The following is a 16,005-nucleotide window of genomic DNA, read 5'->3' on the forward strand; positions in this document are numbered from 1 at the left end:
TTTGACTTGAGGATGAGGGCATAAAAGGGCCCCTTGGAGGAGACTGGGCTGCTGAACCCATGGGCTGTTGCTCTTTGAGATTCAGAGGTACAGAGATGTCACTTCCTTTTCACCACTGCCCAACCTCACACATCCTCCTGCGGTTACCAGAGAAGATTGGGGAAGGGCCCAGGGAGGGTTTAGGGCTTCATGCCTTCTTTTCAGGGTTGAGAATATCTTGCACCTGTGTCCCCTGGGTAGTATCATAATTTCTGTTTCACAGCTGGGGACACTGAGGCTCAGGAAGTAGGGTGTCCTGCCCCAGGTCACGCAGCAGGAAAGCATGGATTTGGGAATAGAATGCAGGTCTTCTGATTTCTCGACTGTATACTTCTTGGAACAGATCTGTTCTGAGTGTTTAATTTACGCATTTATTAAAAACACTTCAAGATGATTCTTCTGGAAGTGAATTTTGTGGAAAGCAAACTGGAGGGGAAAAACCCCACAGTCAGCAGTCTCAATTGTTTTAATATATTTTTTTATTTTCTTATCTTATTTTTGTCTTTTTTAGGGCTGCACCTGCAGCATATGGAAGTTCCCAGGCTAGGGGTCGAATCAGAGCTACAGCCGCCACAGCAACGCAAGATCCAAGCCATATCTGCAACCTACACTACAGCTTATGGCAACACCGGATCCTTAACCCACTGAGCCACAACGGGAACTCCAATTGTTTTAATATAAAAGCAAGAAGTAGCAAGAAGAATGTGGAAGTAGATCTTGTAGCAAAGATGAATTAGAAGATGTAATTTTATAAAGAAGTATTTTGGACAGTTTTCCATTTGCTTATTTTATTTTTTTATTTTTTATTTTTTATTTTTTTTTTGTCTTTTTGTCTTTTGTTGTTGTTGTTGCTGTTGCTATTTCTTGGGCCGCTCCCGTGGCATATGGAGGTTCCCAGGCTAGGGGTCGAATCGGAGCTGTAGCCACAGGCCTACTCCAGAGCCACAGCAACGCGGGATCCGAGCCGCGTCTGCGACCTACACCACAGCTCACAGCAACGCCGGATCGTTAACCCACTGAGCAAGGGCAGGGACCAAACCCGCAACCTCATGGTTCCTAGTCGGATTCGTTAACCACTGCGCCACGACGGGAACTCCCCATTTGCTTATTTTACAGTTAAGGTGGAGTGTTCACTTATCACTGTCGTCGGTAAATGTTTAGTGGTACTTAGCAGCTAGCTAATCAGGATTTCCCCCAGGCTTGGACACTTTGGTAGCTGGTGAAAAACAGTCTTCTCTCTGAAGACTGCTGGATATAAAGTTTAAAACTTTGGTTTCAGAAACCCTAGAAGCAAAGAGAACTGAAGGCTGGAGATAATGGCCTTTGGCTTTAAGTAGATTTCAGTCATGAATTCAAACATTCTCTAAAACCTCAGGAGAGAAATGTTATGTCTTGGAAGAAAGAAAATTAAGTCTCAGAAATCTGTCCCATTAGGGTATGGGAATAGTGCATCCTGTCCACAGCAGTGACAGTGAGAGTTTTGGCAGTTGTCCTCATAAGTGATAAGTGGTAGGATCTGGGGGGCTATGCCTGAGGCACAGATGGGATCCCTGTGGATGTAGCTATTTGAGTTTTGATCATAAGGAAACCTTGAACACCTGATAGCAAAGGTATTTGTTTTTCCAAAGTTCAGTGTGGCCTTCTAAAAAGGTTGTGTAAAAAAGGCAGCATGCATCTTCTTTTTTTTTTTTTTTTTTTTTTTTTTGCTTTTTAGGGCCATGCCTGTGGCACATGGAAGTTTCCAGGCTAGGGGTCCAATTGGAGCTGCAGCTGCCAGCCTATACCACAGCCACAGCAACACCAGATCTGAGCTGCGTCTGTGACCTACACCACAGCTCACGGTAATGCCGGATCCTTAGCCCACTGAGCAAGGCCAGGGATCGAACCTGCAACCTCATGGTTCCTACCTAGTTGGATTCGTTTCCACTGCGCCGCAGTGGAAACTCCCTTTTTTCCTTACTTGCAAATTGTGTGTATTCACCTGGGTACAGTTGTGTGTCAGAATAGCACTTCCCGCCCTGAGACTCTTATGGCAATGCTGCCAAAATAGACGGACCAAAGCCGTTGCTGTCTGTGTGGAAATGAGACACTATGGCATCTGGGTGATACATGGATACACTGCCGGGTTTTGTGGTGACCCTCCTGTTCACTGAGTAGCTGACCAGAAAGGCCTTGCGACACTGTCTTCATGTGATATTTATCCAACTCCAGTTCATGGGTTAAGTCAATTCCTTGGTCGACTTCTTATTCAGCTTTTACTTTACACCCACTGTGTCTTTGAAAGAAATCAGTCTCCAGATGTCTCTGTCATCATCATCATCATTATCATCATCATCATTATTATTATTATTGCTTTCTAGGGCCGTTTGTGTGACATGTGGAAGTTCCCAGGCTAGGGGTCAAATTGGACTACAAATGCCAGCCTACACCACAGTCACAGCCACACAGGATCCAAGCCACGTCTGTGACCTACACACAGCTCATGGCAACGGGCTGGATTCTTAAGGCACTAAGCGAGGCCAGGGATTGAGCCCACATCCTCATGGTTACTAGTCAGGTTCTTTACCGCTGAGCCACACGGGAACTCCGTTGTTATCAATGTTAAAGATACTTAAGAATGCCCTGATCTGATTGCTCTCACCTTTTAGATGTAACTCCTTTGTTTTCCTTCTAACCTCATAGTCATATTAAGAGTGCAGAGAAGATAGCAGTTATAAAAATGACTTTAACTCATTCTTTTTCCCCTAAAAAGACTGGAATTGGGAGAAGCAGAAAGAACAACCCAAAGAATACCAACGAATCCTACAGTGCTTCTTAGATAGAAAAGACTGTTGCTACTCTATTCATCAAATGGGTAAGGTCACGCCAGCAGTTTAAAGGCTGTCCCTCTGTCCTGTAGTCCAATTAAGAGGAAAGAAACACTGTATGTGAAATTCAGCTTACATTGCCCGTACTTGATCTTCTCGTCCCCTGCTTTATATGTGGCTCTGCTAAGTCGTCCATTTACTTATTTATACATGCAAAAAATGAGGAGTTGGTGGTTTGTTGGAAGCCTTTTTGCTAACATGTCTATTTTTTCCACATAAAAACAGCACAAATGGGTGTAGGAGAAGGGAAATCAATTGGCGAATGGTTTGGACCAAATACAGTTGCACAGGTGTTAAAGTAAGTACAAGAGTCTGACATGCGCCTTATTCTGCTGTCCCCTCTGCCTCCCTGCCATCAACCTAATTGTTCCTGCCATCCCTACCCCTCTTTCTAAGCTGCCAAACATCTGTACCATCTTGTTCAGATAGGTCTTTGAAATGTGTAATACGTGTGGACACTGTCTTGGTATTAGACTTGTCGTCATCAGTACCAGTCTATGTAGAGGCCCCTCGGGACTCATTCTGTATCTTCCCCATAGACTGGTGCTCACATGCTCAGCCATCAGGGTCACTTTGAGGCCAAAGAGTTTGAACTAGAGGGGAAGTCTGAGCCAGCCTAGACAAGACATGGACTCCCCCCTTCATTGTATTACATTTTTTTTTCATTGATTCATTCACCATTTACTGGGCACCCCCTACTGTGCTAAGTACTTGGTGTACAGAAATAAGGTAGGAGAGGGAGTTCCCGTTGTGACTCAGCGGTAACAAACCCGGCTAATATCCATGAGGATGTGGGTTTGATCCCTGGCCTTGCCTGATAAGTATCCGTGAGGATGTGGGTTCAATCCCTGGCCCTGCTTAGTGGGTTAAGGATCCGGTGTTGCCATGAGCTGTGGTATAGGTCACAGACGTGGCTTGGATCTCATGTTTCTGTGGCTGTGGTGTAGGCTGGCAGCTGCAGCTCTGGTTCAGCCCCTAGCCCAGGAACTTCTGTATGTCGCAGGTGCAGCCCTAAAAAGACAAAAAAAAAAAAAACAAAAAAAACAAAAAAAACAAAAGGAAGGGAGGTGTAGTCCTTGCCTCATGGAACTCATCAGCTATTGGAGGAGACAGACCCCAAGGGAGTCTTGGAATCAGTTTGTCATCTCTTAGCAGACTCTAGGTACCCCAGCATGGTACTTCTCCAGTTGTCCTGTTAAGTCCCAGAATTCACTTCCCACAGCAAGAGGCCACACGGAGAGGTCAGGACCCACATTTTGAAAATGAATGGGGTGAGTGGCATCAGCACCTATTCCTGCCAGCCACCTCATTGTCCCTTTCCTCCCTGACAACCTATCACCAAATGGAAACTCCATGAGGGCAGAGATTGTATTTGCCTCGTTCACTCCTGTAACACTAGCACATAAAACTGCCTGGCACATGTAAGTGCTCAATCAATACCTGATGAAGCGTGAAAATGGAAACTAGCATCTGGGGCTGGATTTAGGCCTCAGAAAATTGAAACCTTCTAGCCTCCGTGGCTGTAGCCACTTCAATACCTGGGATCTCTGGCGCATGATGACAGGATCTGCAAAGTAGAGATGGGGCCCTGTTTCCCTCATTAGCCAACCCTTAGTGAACTAGAAGCTTGGGAAATGTGCTTGTGAGGGGAGGAGTCTGGATTTCCTGGGGACCCAAGTGAAAACTGTATCTTGACATTACTCTTTGCTAACAGCACAGCCTCTCTGAGACCACTTGCTTGCCTTAGTCTGTATCGCTTGCTGGCGATCTGCTGAGTGAAGATCTGGCAGTAATTTGGGAACCACTCTAGAAGCCCAGGGTAGAAAGTGTAGAAGATTAGAATTGCCATGCTGAGCCCCACCCCCAGCTTGATATGATATGTTTGTAAATGACATCCCTCGGAATTGGCTTCTTTCTTCTGAATTTCGAGGTGCCCAACAACAGCAAATGGAAACAGATTTTTTTTTTTTGACTTTTTGCCATTTCAAGGGCCGCTCCCATGGCATATGGAGGTTCCCAGGCTAGGGGTCTAATCAGAGTTATAGCTGCTGGCCTATGCCACAGCCACAGCACCGTGAGATCTGAGCCACATCTGCAACTACAGCACAGCTCATGGCAACGCTGGAACCTTAAGCCACTGAGCAAGACCAGGGATCGAACCCGCAACCTCATGGTTCCTAGTCGGATTTGGTAACCATTGAGCCAAGACAGGAACTCCTAAGCTTTTTTTTTTTTTTTTTTTTTTTTTGTCTTTTTGCCTTTTCTAGGGCCGCTCCCGCGGCATATGGAGGTTCCCAGGCTTGGGGTTGAATTGGAGCTGTTGCTGCCGGCCTACAGACATTTTTAAAAGAATTTGAGTTCTGACTCATCATGATTGTTATTACCATTAACTGTATATGATGATGATAATGATGTCATTATCCTTACTTTGGGGAAAGTTAATATATTAAAATAAATGAAATTTAAAGATAATGGCAATTAGCCTCTTCCTGGGAGCTGTTGAGGTTCGGGAGAGAATGTGTGGTTTGGTTTGGTTTTGGTTTGGGGGCACGGAGTCTGGGCTTTACCCCAGAATCTCAGAGGAACCAGGTTAAACATGTCTTGTTCAGATGGGTCAGAGGAGAAGAAAATAAGGCAGAAATAGGCAAGGTACTTCACTCAGACTTCAGATAATCCCTTTTAAAGGGGTTCTCTTTCTAATCTCCTCTGAAGTCATTCATTTAAACAGGCGCTCTGTCTTCAGCTGTTGAGCAGCAAGGCCCAGTCCTAGGCCCCTGAGGCCCCAAGTCTCCTGGGGCCGCATTCTTAACACACGTGGGGAGGGCTGGAAGAGGTCATCTCTCCCTCTCTGGATTTTCCTGGGGCTTGTTCTTCGTGTTACATATGCGCCTAAACAAAGAAACAACAATAACATATATGTATGCACCCACACGTATAGGTATGTATACACACATATACGCACGTATACACACATATACGCACGTATACACACACATGCACCTATACACACACACACATGCACCTATACACACACATGCACGTATACACACACACATATGCACGTATACACACACATGCACGTATACACACACATACATGTATGTATATATGCACTTATATGTATACATGAATACACACATACATGTGTATACATCCATATGTGTGTATACATCCATACATATGTATGTATACACACATATACCTGCATATGTCTACATGCGCATGTATATATACACATATATGTATATGTGTATAGACACATATATGATATAGACACATATATTTGTAGACACAAATGTGTAGGCACATATATGTATACCCGTAGGTCCATATATGTAAGTGCATATATGTAGGCACATATGTGCAGACACACACACATGTATATGTATGCCATGCACATGACATGCTGCAGTTCCTGAGCCAGGGATTGCACCTACACCACAGCAGTGACAACACTGGGTCCTATAACCTGCTGAACCACTGTGGAACTCGCATGTATATATTAATACCAGCTTTGTTGTGCTCAGAGAGAGCAGTAAGTCAGAATGCCTCTTGTTTAAGAAAACAAAATCTCTTGGGAGCAGATGCTCTGGTAACTCCTCTTTCACCAAATAGGAGTGACGTCATTTTGCCAGACTTTTCCATCTTGTAAAGCAGGGCCTTCTTGAGGTTCAGAAGCAGTGACTGTGGCATTCTCAAGGTCCCTGTACATGGCATATGGAATGTTCCAGAGCTTGGCCAAGGGAGCCGGACCTGACCTGAAGTCCAGCTTGTCTGTGGCTCAGCGTCCTGTAACTTGAGGACCACGGGGCATACACAGGTTGTACTGCTTCCTGCTAAGGTGTCTCATCTTCCCCACTTGTGACTTCCCTGTGTGTTGCTTTGCAGAAAACTTGCTTTATTTGACGAGTGGAATTCCTTGGCTGTTTATGTTTCGATGGATAACACCGTGGTCATTGAAGATATCAGTGAGTCCCTGGCTTGTTTACCTTCTTGGGTGGTGGGCAATGAGGTTCTTCCTCAGCATTCAGAATGTGTGTGTGTGTGTGGTTGCGGAGATGGACAGACAGACACAACGGCTCTCTGGCTTGTCCCTCTAGCAGGACAGGGGAGTTGAGGGGAGCACAGGGCTCTGGCGAAGCATTCCCCGTGCCCTTTTTATCCTGTTCCCTTTCAGCTTTCTTTTTTTGTCTTTTTGCCTTTTCTAGGGCTGCACCCACGGCAGATGGAGGTTCCCAGGCTAAGGGTCGAATCGGAGCTGTAGCCACCGGCCTACACCACGACCACAGCAACATGGGATCTGAGCCGCATTTGTGACCTACACCACAGCTGACAGCAATGCCAGATCCTTAACCCATTGAGCAATGTCAGGGATCAAACCCGCAACCTCATGGTTCCTAGTCGGATTTGTTAACCACCGCACTACGACGGGAACGCCTCCTTTCAGCTTTCTGAAAGGGAGGAAACAGAGGATCTTTGCTGCCCCTCAGGGAGGCAGCAGACCATTTCCCTGCAGGAGCCCCCCCCCCCCCCCCAGTGCAGGTTACCAGTTAAACCACCAGCAGGTCTTCTCTGGCGCCCCCGCCCCCCGGCCCCACAGGTACAGGCTTTGTTTCCAAGGCTCTTATAATCTCATTGAGAAATGAGAGGGAGTTCCCATTGTGGTGCAGCAGAAATGAATCCAACTAGGAACCATGAGGTTGTGGGTCTGATCCCTAACCTCGTTCAGTGGGTTAAGAATCTGGCGTTGCTGTGAGCTGTGGTGTAGGTCGCAGACGCGGCTCAGATCTGGCGTGGCTGTGGTGTAGGCTGGTGGCTACAGCTCTGATTCAACCCCTGGCCTGGGAATCTCCATATGCCGTGGGTGTGGCCCTCAAAAGACAAAAAAAAAAAAAAAAAAAAAAAAAAAAAGACAAAAAGAGAAATGAGAGTCTCTCAATGAGCCCAGAATATCTGACACGAGGTGAGTGAGTGTCCAGTTGCCAGAAGGAAGAGAAGTAAGGGCTGGAGGAGGAGTGGCCTGGGCTTCCTGCGGGTGGCGGGACAGCAGGGCCCTGGCGGCAGAGGGGAGGGCCTTCCAGGCAGGGGCTGTCATGTGAGGTCTCCCATAGTCTTGCCCTTGGCACATCTCCTAGGCCTGGATACCCCTCACTGATGGAGCTCTCTTGTCTTCTGATTCTAGAAAAAATGTGCTGCGCCTCTGCCTTGAGTGCTGACGCAGCAGTGGAGAGCCGCCGTGACTCACTGAATGCTTCGACCCAGAGTAAGGGCCCCTCTGCCTGCCGCCCAGCCTGGAAACCCCTGCTACTCATTGTGCCCCTGCGCCTGGGCATAAACCAAATCAATCCTGTCTATGTCGACGCCTTCAAAGTAAGTCACATCTTTCCCCGAGCCCCTTGCCGCCTGCCCATCCCACCGCCATGTGAGCACGGAGGTCCGTGAGCAGCAGTTCGCAAGTGAGTTGAGAATCTTGCATTCTCTTTCCCTCCAGGAGTGTTTTAAGATGCCACAGTCTTTAGGGGCATTAGGAGGAAAACCAAATAACGCCTATTATTTCATAGGATTCTTAGGTAAGAAAAGAGGAATTACAAGTAAGTCATCATGGGCCAGGGGTGGGTGGGCAGAAGGTCTGCCGGGGAGACCAGGCGAGTCCAATCAGGGGGCGCTCGTCTAGCTTGGAGATGCTGTGGCCTCTGGGCAGCTCACCTTGTTTCTGGCCTTATAAGTGCCTGACAGACCACAGATCCCCCTCCAGGGATTCCACTTCTTTGCCTCTCGACAAGATGCTCCTGTGGCTGCTTTCCCACTGGATGGCCCCAAGGTCACAGCATTGCTTCACTACCTCTGTCTTTCCTGTGGGGCCCAGGGCAGTGGGGCTTCAGTCCTCTGGCCTAACCATCTCCCTCTTATTGGGGCTCAGGCATCCAGGCTGGGAGCCATCCTCTGGCTTCACAGACCCACACAGCTTGGCCTGCTAGCTCACTGCTCAGAGCCCTAATTGGATGGGAATTAAAGGGGGCAAAGACAGAGATATGCCTTTTCTGACAGTGGAGGCCAAGCCTTAAAACCTTCGATCTCCTGATGTAGATCAGCTCAGCATTCCCTGCTTCGGTAGGCAACCTCTAGAAGCACAACCGCCTTACTCACTAGCTGTGACCAGAGATATTTGAGGCCCTTGGCACACAAGGGGAGCTACCTAGTGCACCTCAAACTTTAACATGCTCACGAATCACCTTGAGAGCCTGTTACAGTGCAGGGTCAGCAGATCTGGGGTGGAGCTTAAGAGCCCGCATTTTTAACTAGGCAGTGCTGGTGCTGTTGGTGCCACACTTTGAGTACCAAGGGCCTAGACACCTGGTTAGTGCCAAAGAGCACAGATAAGGGAGTCAGGCGGCTGGGGAAGCGGGATACGGGTCACCTCTGGCAGCTTAGAGTGTGAGGGAGAGCCAGAGCAGGCGTGGAGAATGGCCTGACGGAGGTGCAGAGGACAGGGCGAGGTGGGCTTGGCCGTCTTTGCCCCTCTGTCCTTGTTGGAGCTTCAGAGAGGTAGGACTGGTGGAAACAGACAGACCTGGTCCTGTATGTGGCCAGTCTCCCACTTGCTAGCTGTGTGACAGCAGAAAAAGAGTGTCCACTTTTTCAGTCTCGGATTGCTTTTTAGGGAAAATAGGGCGAACCCCTGGCTCACCATGCTGTCATCTCACAGTAGAGCACTTAGCAAAGAGCCAGCCTGATCCCAAGCCCTCTTTCCTGTGCTGGCTCTTTCTCTCTTTGAGGGCCCTGTCCTGACGATGTCCCTCTTATTGGGGCTGGGGCATCCAGGCTCCACAGTTGCCTGGGCCCTCTTGAATGCTGCCATCTACTGGTCAATGCCAGAACTACAGCTTGATGGGACATTTGGAACTTGGAGGCTTTTCTTTTTCCAAGTACAAACCCCAGTATTTGGAATTTTATAAATTCAGATGTCCTTTGTTTTCTAAGATTTTGGATGCCTGTCAAAGAAATGTTGCAAAAATACATTTTCTATTGCCTGCGCTTGAGGACAAAGTGGAAACAGATTGGAAAAGAATTTGGGAGGGATCTCAGTGAACTCCTGGCCACCTTGGCCTCCCTTATCCCAAGCTACCCAGAAAGAATTTGCCCAACTGGCATAGCCCTCCTGTTTCTGGAGGTCACTGAGGCTGGAAGACTTGCGTGAAGTTGGACTAGTTAGGAAAGAGGTATGAGCAACCCTCAGTTCCCGAGACAAGTTTCCATAGTGCCCGTTTGCTCATTAACTTTCATAAATCCTTTGTTTAACCTTCACTTGAGGCTCCAAAGTCCCCTCAACTCCCCTTCTCTGACTCATTCCCTTACCATATTAGGTTGGAGGGATCCAGATTGGCACAGGGAGGGGACAGATGAGGACTGCCATTTTCTGAACGAGGGACTCTACATTCTCTCTGTCTCTCCCTTCTGTCTCTCTCCATGGATAGATAGATATATTTATATTATTTATCATTATAATATATAAACATATGTTTTATTATATATTAACACACATACATGTATAGTGAGATGTAGATTAATATCAATAGTTTAGATAGAGTTCGCACAACACCCTGTGAGGTCGAGATCATTATTTCCTAGTGAACGACTTAGAGGAGCTGTTTCCTCAAGGTCACCAAGCTCCAAAGTAGCAAAGCCAAAATTCGATGGCAATTTGGCCGTCCCTACCCACACCCCACTGTGTTACTTCTCCAGTGCCCTCTTGCCCGGTGCGAAGCCGGGAGGAGCTTCTGCTGCAAAAGAGTACGGCCAGGGGGAGGGATGAGCCGAGACATTTCTTCTGCTTAGACGAGATGTTTGTCTGCTGCGCTTTGGAGGTCACCACCTGGAAACCCATTGCATGAGCCCAGTGTCTGCAGATGGTGGACCTGCCTGGCCCTGCTGCTTGGGCCTCACTGGAGACCTTGATTTAGACTCCCTATCATTTCTAGGACTTTTTCAATTGAGTGTATCTCTTTTAAGCACTCTCAGAAATAGGGCAGCCCACAAAGCTCCACTACACACACACACACACACACACACACACACACGAAAGGGTCAGAGTCAGAGAAGATGCTATTATTATTTCCAGAACCTTAACTCAAAATACTGGCAGGAGTTCCCACTGTGGTGCAGCAGAAACGAATCTGACTTGTATCTGTGAGGTTGTGGGTTTGATCCCTGGGTTAAGGATCTGGCGTTGCCATGAGCTGTGGTGTAGGTCACAGACATGGCTCAGATCCCGTATTGCTGTGGCTGTGGTGTAGTCCAGTGGCCACAGCTCTGATTCGACCCCTAGCCTAGGAATTTCCATACACTGCAGATGCGGCCCTAAAAAGCAAAAAACAAAACAGAAGACAAGAACAACAACAAAAACACTTGCAGGATGCTCAGTTCTAACTGCACTTTGGATTTGTATTTTCTTGAGCACAACTTCCTTCTCGTCTCCCCCCTCCCCCGCCTTTTTATTTTGTCTTTTGTCTTTTTAGGGCTGCACTGGCAGCATACGGAGGTTCCCAGGCTAGGGGTCTAATTGGAGCTACAGCTGCTGGCCTATGTCAGAGCCACAGCAATGTGGGATCCGAACCGCATCTTTGACCTACACCATAGGTCATGGCAACACCAGATCCTTAACCCACTAAGCGAGGCCAGGGATCGAACCCGCAACCTCATGGTTCCTAGTCGGGTTTGTTAACCACTGAGCCATGACGGGAACTCTGTCCTCTTCCCTTTCTATAAGCTTTCTTCTAAACATCCTGGTTGTTCTTCATTGCACCTTGAGGCATATATATATATATATATATATATATATATATATATATATATATATATACACACACACACACACACACACACACACACACACACATATACATACATACACACACACATATATATAACTGGCCTCACCCACCTGTGATCTGGGGGAATATGTATCTTGACGTTCCTAAAGCAAGTCATATGGGGGCATCGATTTCTATATACTCCTAAACAAATGTTTGTCAGGAAATCCTTCTGAGTCTCAGCAAGATGCTTCCATGACCACCTTGTGTTTATATTGTGGGTTGAGCATTTCACAGAAGTGAGATCTTCTCATTCTGATAATACGCTGTGAGGTAACTGGAACAGGCCCAATGACCCCCATTTAAAAAACAAGAGTTAAGACAGAGTGAAGTGGTTTGTCCTGGGTCTGTGATAGAGGCGACAAGTTAAACTTCGCATCAGACATCACAAACACTCTTTGCCAGCAGAAGCACTTAGATGTCCCCAGCATAATCCTGGATGCCATTCTAGGGAAGGTCTTTGGGGCGTCCCTCCTGACCCCATCCTCCTGCCTCCAGCAGATCTCTTGGCTTGCCTAACCCCGTCTCGAACACAGAGACCCAGATGGTTCTCAGGACTGGACGGTGAGGTTGGGGTACCCCCTTTGGTGCTCTGGCCTACTCAGCATCCTGCCGATGAGCAGTAGAGGGACTCTCAACCCTTTGAATATCAGAAGAAGTAGATTGTATTATGCCAAACTCCTCTCAGATCATTATTGGGCTAGGCTTTTTCAATGTAATGAAGCACGGTTTTCCTCCCATTTGTAGTGGCAGATCATCTCCAAGTGAGTTTTCCCAGGAAGGTGTATCAGTGCTGCTTTTCCTGTGACCAAGTCAGGAATTACCGACGTGCTAACAATGACCAACTGATTAGCAAATCAAGCCCAGAAGTCAGTTCCCCGGTGTCTAATCCATTGCAGAGCCAGCATTCCCATTTCTTTCGGAGGCCAAGGCCATTTTCTTTCCCACATGTACTCTTGGACCATAGCTCTAGGAACCAAATGGTGGAGAGCAAGATGCTTCCCAATGTCGAAAGATTCAGGAAGCTCCCTGATGGCACCTAGACTCATGGCCTGGTGATTCTACCTACCGCCTCTTGGCTGCTGCTGCTCACAGAGCCCGCCCTGTCATCTGTGGTTGCTCATTTCCCCCCTTTTCCCAAACCTGTCCCTTTCCATTTATGGACTTGGACTTTGGAGGCAATGTAAATGTTAGGGCAGGTCTTCACATCGGATGATTGGCTTTGGGTGCAGGCGGCTTCCTTCAAGCATGTTTCACCCTCCTTCAGGCTCTCTGTCATCTCATTCTCATTGTCACCAAGGGAGGGGTTGAAGACAACCAGAACACCTCCTCCCAGGGCCAGCGGTGGGTCCAGGCTGCTGGTTCTTCAAAGGTTAAGCCTGTCTCATTCAAAACAGGTGATGAGCTCATTTTCCTGGACCCTCACACAACCCAGACCTTTGTGGACACTGAAGAGAATGGAATGGTTGACGACCAGACTTTCCACTGTCTGCAGCCCCCCCAGCGAATGAACATCCTGAACTTGGATCCTTCAGTGGCATTGGTGGGTATCTGAAAGTTGGGTGGGCCAAGAGATACAGCGCTGCCCTATCACACTTTGGTTCCCTGGAAGTTACCCGGGTTGCTACGGAGAGCGGCAAAAGAATGTTCACTCCCCACCCCCACAAGAGGTAGTGTCATGTCACATAGTGGGGAAGGAATGGGCCCTTCCTTGAGAAAGCAGGATTCCTCAAGTTGGGATCGAAGCCACTTACCAGCTCCGGACTTAGGGCGAGTCCCTTCACCTTTCTGAGCCTCAGCCTTCTCACCCCTCCGATGGGCCACACAATAGTTCCTTCCTTGTTAGGGATGTGCGAGGTACACGACATGCCACGCACTTAGCGCAGTGCGGCACGTTGTTAAGTATTCTAGAAATGTTAGGTGTTATTAGTGTTAGCAACTTTACCCCTTTCCTTCGTGCTCTCTAATTATTGCCCTCGCAGGCCCAGGGAATAAGATGAGGCATCAGCAGAGAGGGAGAAAGGGCACGAGACCTCCTGGGTGGACAGTGTCCATTCCTCTGGGCACACAGTCCAGAAGGTGGCAGGGTCTCCCCGCTAGAAACAGGACGGCTGTGCACACACGGAGGGGGCAGCTGGGGAAGGAACCAGTGGTTCTGGTGCCTGTCTGCATCTTTTCTGCCAGTTTAACCAGATAAAGCACCAGTGAGAGAGAGCCGACAGAGTTTTCCTCTTGTCGTGGGCCATTCTTTCACCCTTGTAGGATGGTTCTGACGGTGGAGAAGGAGGCTGATGGTTCTCTTTATTCTTCTAGATAATATGTGGCTTTGACCTTAAGGAATTGAAGCAATGCCTCCAGCTAAAAGTACTATTTGGCTTTTGTTTGCCGGTCCTGATGGATGTTTTTTAACAGATTACTAAATGTAATGGAATTAATCCTGTGCTTTGGAGACTGGCCTTCAAGTTACTTTCTCTCACAGTATGTTTCATACTGGAGAGGGACAGGGAGGCAAAGACACAGGGTGAAAGGGAAAGGAACAGAATAAAAGAGAGGCAGGGAGAGGAGAGGGAGAGTGAGCCCGTGCATGTGAGAAAATGTGAATATGAGTGAGCAAATGTGTGTGTCCATGTGAGGCACTGAACTGGGAGAGAGAGAAGTTCAGAAAATCTTCCTCCTTTATTGCTGGGACAGCACATCCAAAGGGAGTGGCCCACATCCAACGTTACAACTCTGGGCCAACGGCTCCATGTTATTGCGATACCAAGGGCCCGCCTTGGTGCCTAGTTCTAAGCTTTGTTCTTTTGCTTTCCTCCAAGGGATTTTTCTGCCAAGAAGAAAAAGACTTTGATAGCTGGTGTAGCCTTGTTCAGAAGGTAAGGAGACATGTTTTTCTTAGTTTTAAACAAATGTTGGTGTTCCCATCACGGCTCAGTGGCTAACCATCCCCACTAGTATCCATGAGGATGTGGGTTCGATCCCTGGCCTCACTCAGTGGGTTAAGGATCTGGCATTGCTGTGAGCTGTGGTGTAAGTCACAGACATGGCTTGGATCCTGCATTGCTGTAGCTGTGGCGTAGGCTGGCAGCTACAGCTTCGATTCGACCCTTCGCCTGGGAACCTCCATATGCCTCGGGTACAGCAATTAAAAAAAAAAAAAAAAGACCAAAAAAAGTTCTTCAATATAATTCCTTTCCAAGGTGGTTTTTTATAGTAACGTAAACCTAGCCTGATATGACAATACTGGAAGAGAAAGAAACTAAGATGTGGGGAATTATACATAACTTTGGGGAAAACAAACAAACAAAACACCCCTATTGTTTGGAATGTGCTTAGAATGTCAGGGAAGTGATATTTTTAGCTACTGAATGTTTCATCTCACTAAGCCTACAGGTCAATGAAATAATCAACTAACGTTCTACCATTGTAACCTACACATGCCAATTTCGTATAGCTCAGCCCAAATTCTTCCTTACCCTGTTTATGACACTGAGATGGTTGAAGAAACCAAACTGCTCTTCTCTTTATTTAGTGGTCCATTACAGTTTAATGTATTCCATTTTGGTTTAAGGGACTTGCCTTTTTATTCACTGTCTTATTTATATAAAATATAGGCACAGTGCCACTTGCAGTAAACACGGTCTGCAGAAATCTGTGCAAATACAAAAGCAGGTTATTCTTTCTGGCATTTTTAAAATCAAAGGGTATTTACTGTTTGGCTGGTTCGCAATCTTTGTATCTCCTGCCCTCATCCTTCACTTCTAACATGTGCCAAATATGTGAAGATGTTGATAAACACTTATTGAAAGAACGAAGGGCCATCATAGGGAATAGTTTAAAGAGCCCTGAATGGAGCAGCAGGAAACATGATGTTCTCCTATCTGCAAAACAAAGGGATTAGAGAGATGGAAGCTCAGAGCCTCTTGTTAAGCATAAGGAAGATTTTTCTTCACAAGCGAACAAATAATTAGCACTAAAGTCCCTGGCTGAATCTGAAACCCAGTTAATAATGAGTTGAGACATAATGGAGAATTATTTTCTAGAGGCAATACTTGAATTTCAGAATGCAGCAAAACTATATTTATGTCACATTTAAAGTTAGAATGAAAATTCTCTGATAAGACTATGCCATTTAGGAGTCCCCTTCATGGCTCAGTGGTTAACAAACCCGACTAGTATCCATGAGGACGCAGGTTCGATCCCTGGCCTTGCTCAGTGGGTTAAGGATCTGG

General features: G+C 47.1%; 1 protein-coding gene across 5 annotated transcripts in view; it reads left to right on the forward strand.

The window, feature by feature from the left end:
• ATG4A (autophagy related 4A cysteine peptidase) overlaps positions 1-16,005 on the forward strand; it is an 87,493-nt gene that overhangs the window by 62,563 nt on the left and 8,925 nt on the right. For all 5 annotated transcript variants that reach the window (XM_085008146.1, XM_021079700.2, XM_021079699.2 and 2 more), the window contains 7 exons: positions 2,792-2,893; positions 3,132-3,204; positions 6,795-6,874; positions 8,089-8,276; positions 8,398-8,476; positions 13,174-13,319; positions 14,593-14,649. In XM_085008146.1, coding sequence (XP_084864272.1) covers positions 2,792-2,893; positions 3,132-3,204; positions 6,795-6,874; positions 8,089-8,276; positions 8,398-8,476; positions 13,174-13,319; positions 14,593-14,649 — 725 coding nt within the window. The remainder of the gene's footprint in view (positions 1-2,791; positions 2,894-3,131; positions 3,205-6,794; positions 6,875-8,088; positions 8,277-8,397; positions 8,477-13,173; positions 13,320-14,592; positions 14,650-16,005) is intronic.

The sequence above is a fragment of the Sus scrofa genome, chromosome X (assembly GCF_054392235.1).
Source record: "Sus scrofa isolate SSC_HxYL_T2T_F1_AM1 chromosome X, Sscrofa_HxYL_maternal_Yorkshire_Landrace_v2.0, whole genome shotgun sequence".
NCBI lineage: Eukaryota > Metazoa > Chordata > Mammalia > Artiodactyla > Suidae > Sus > Sus scrofa.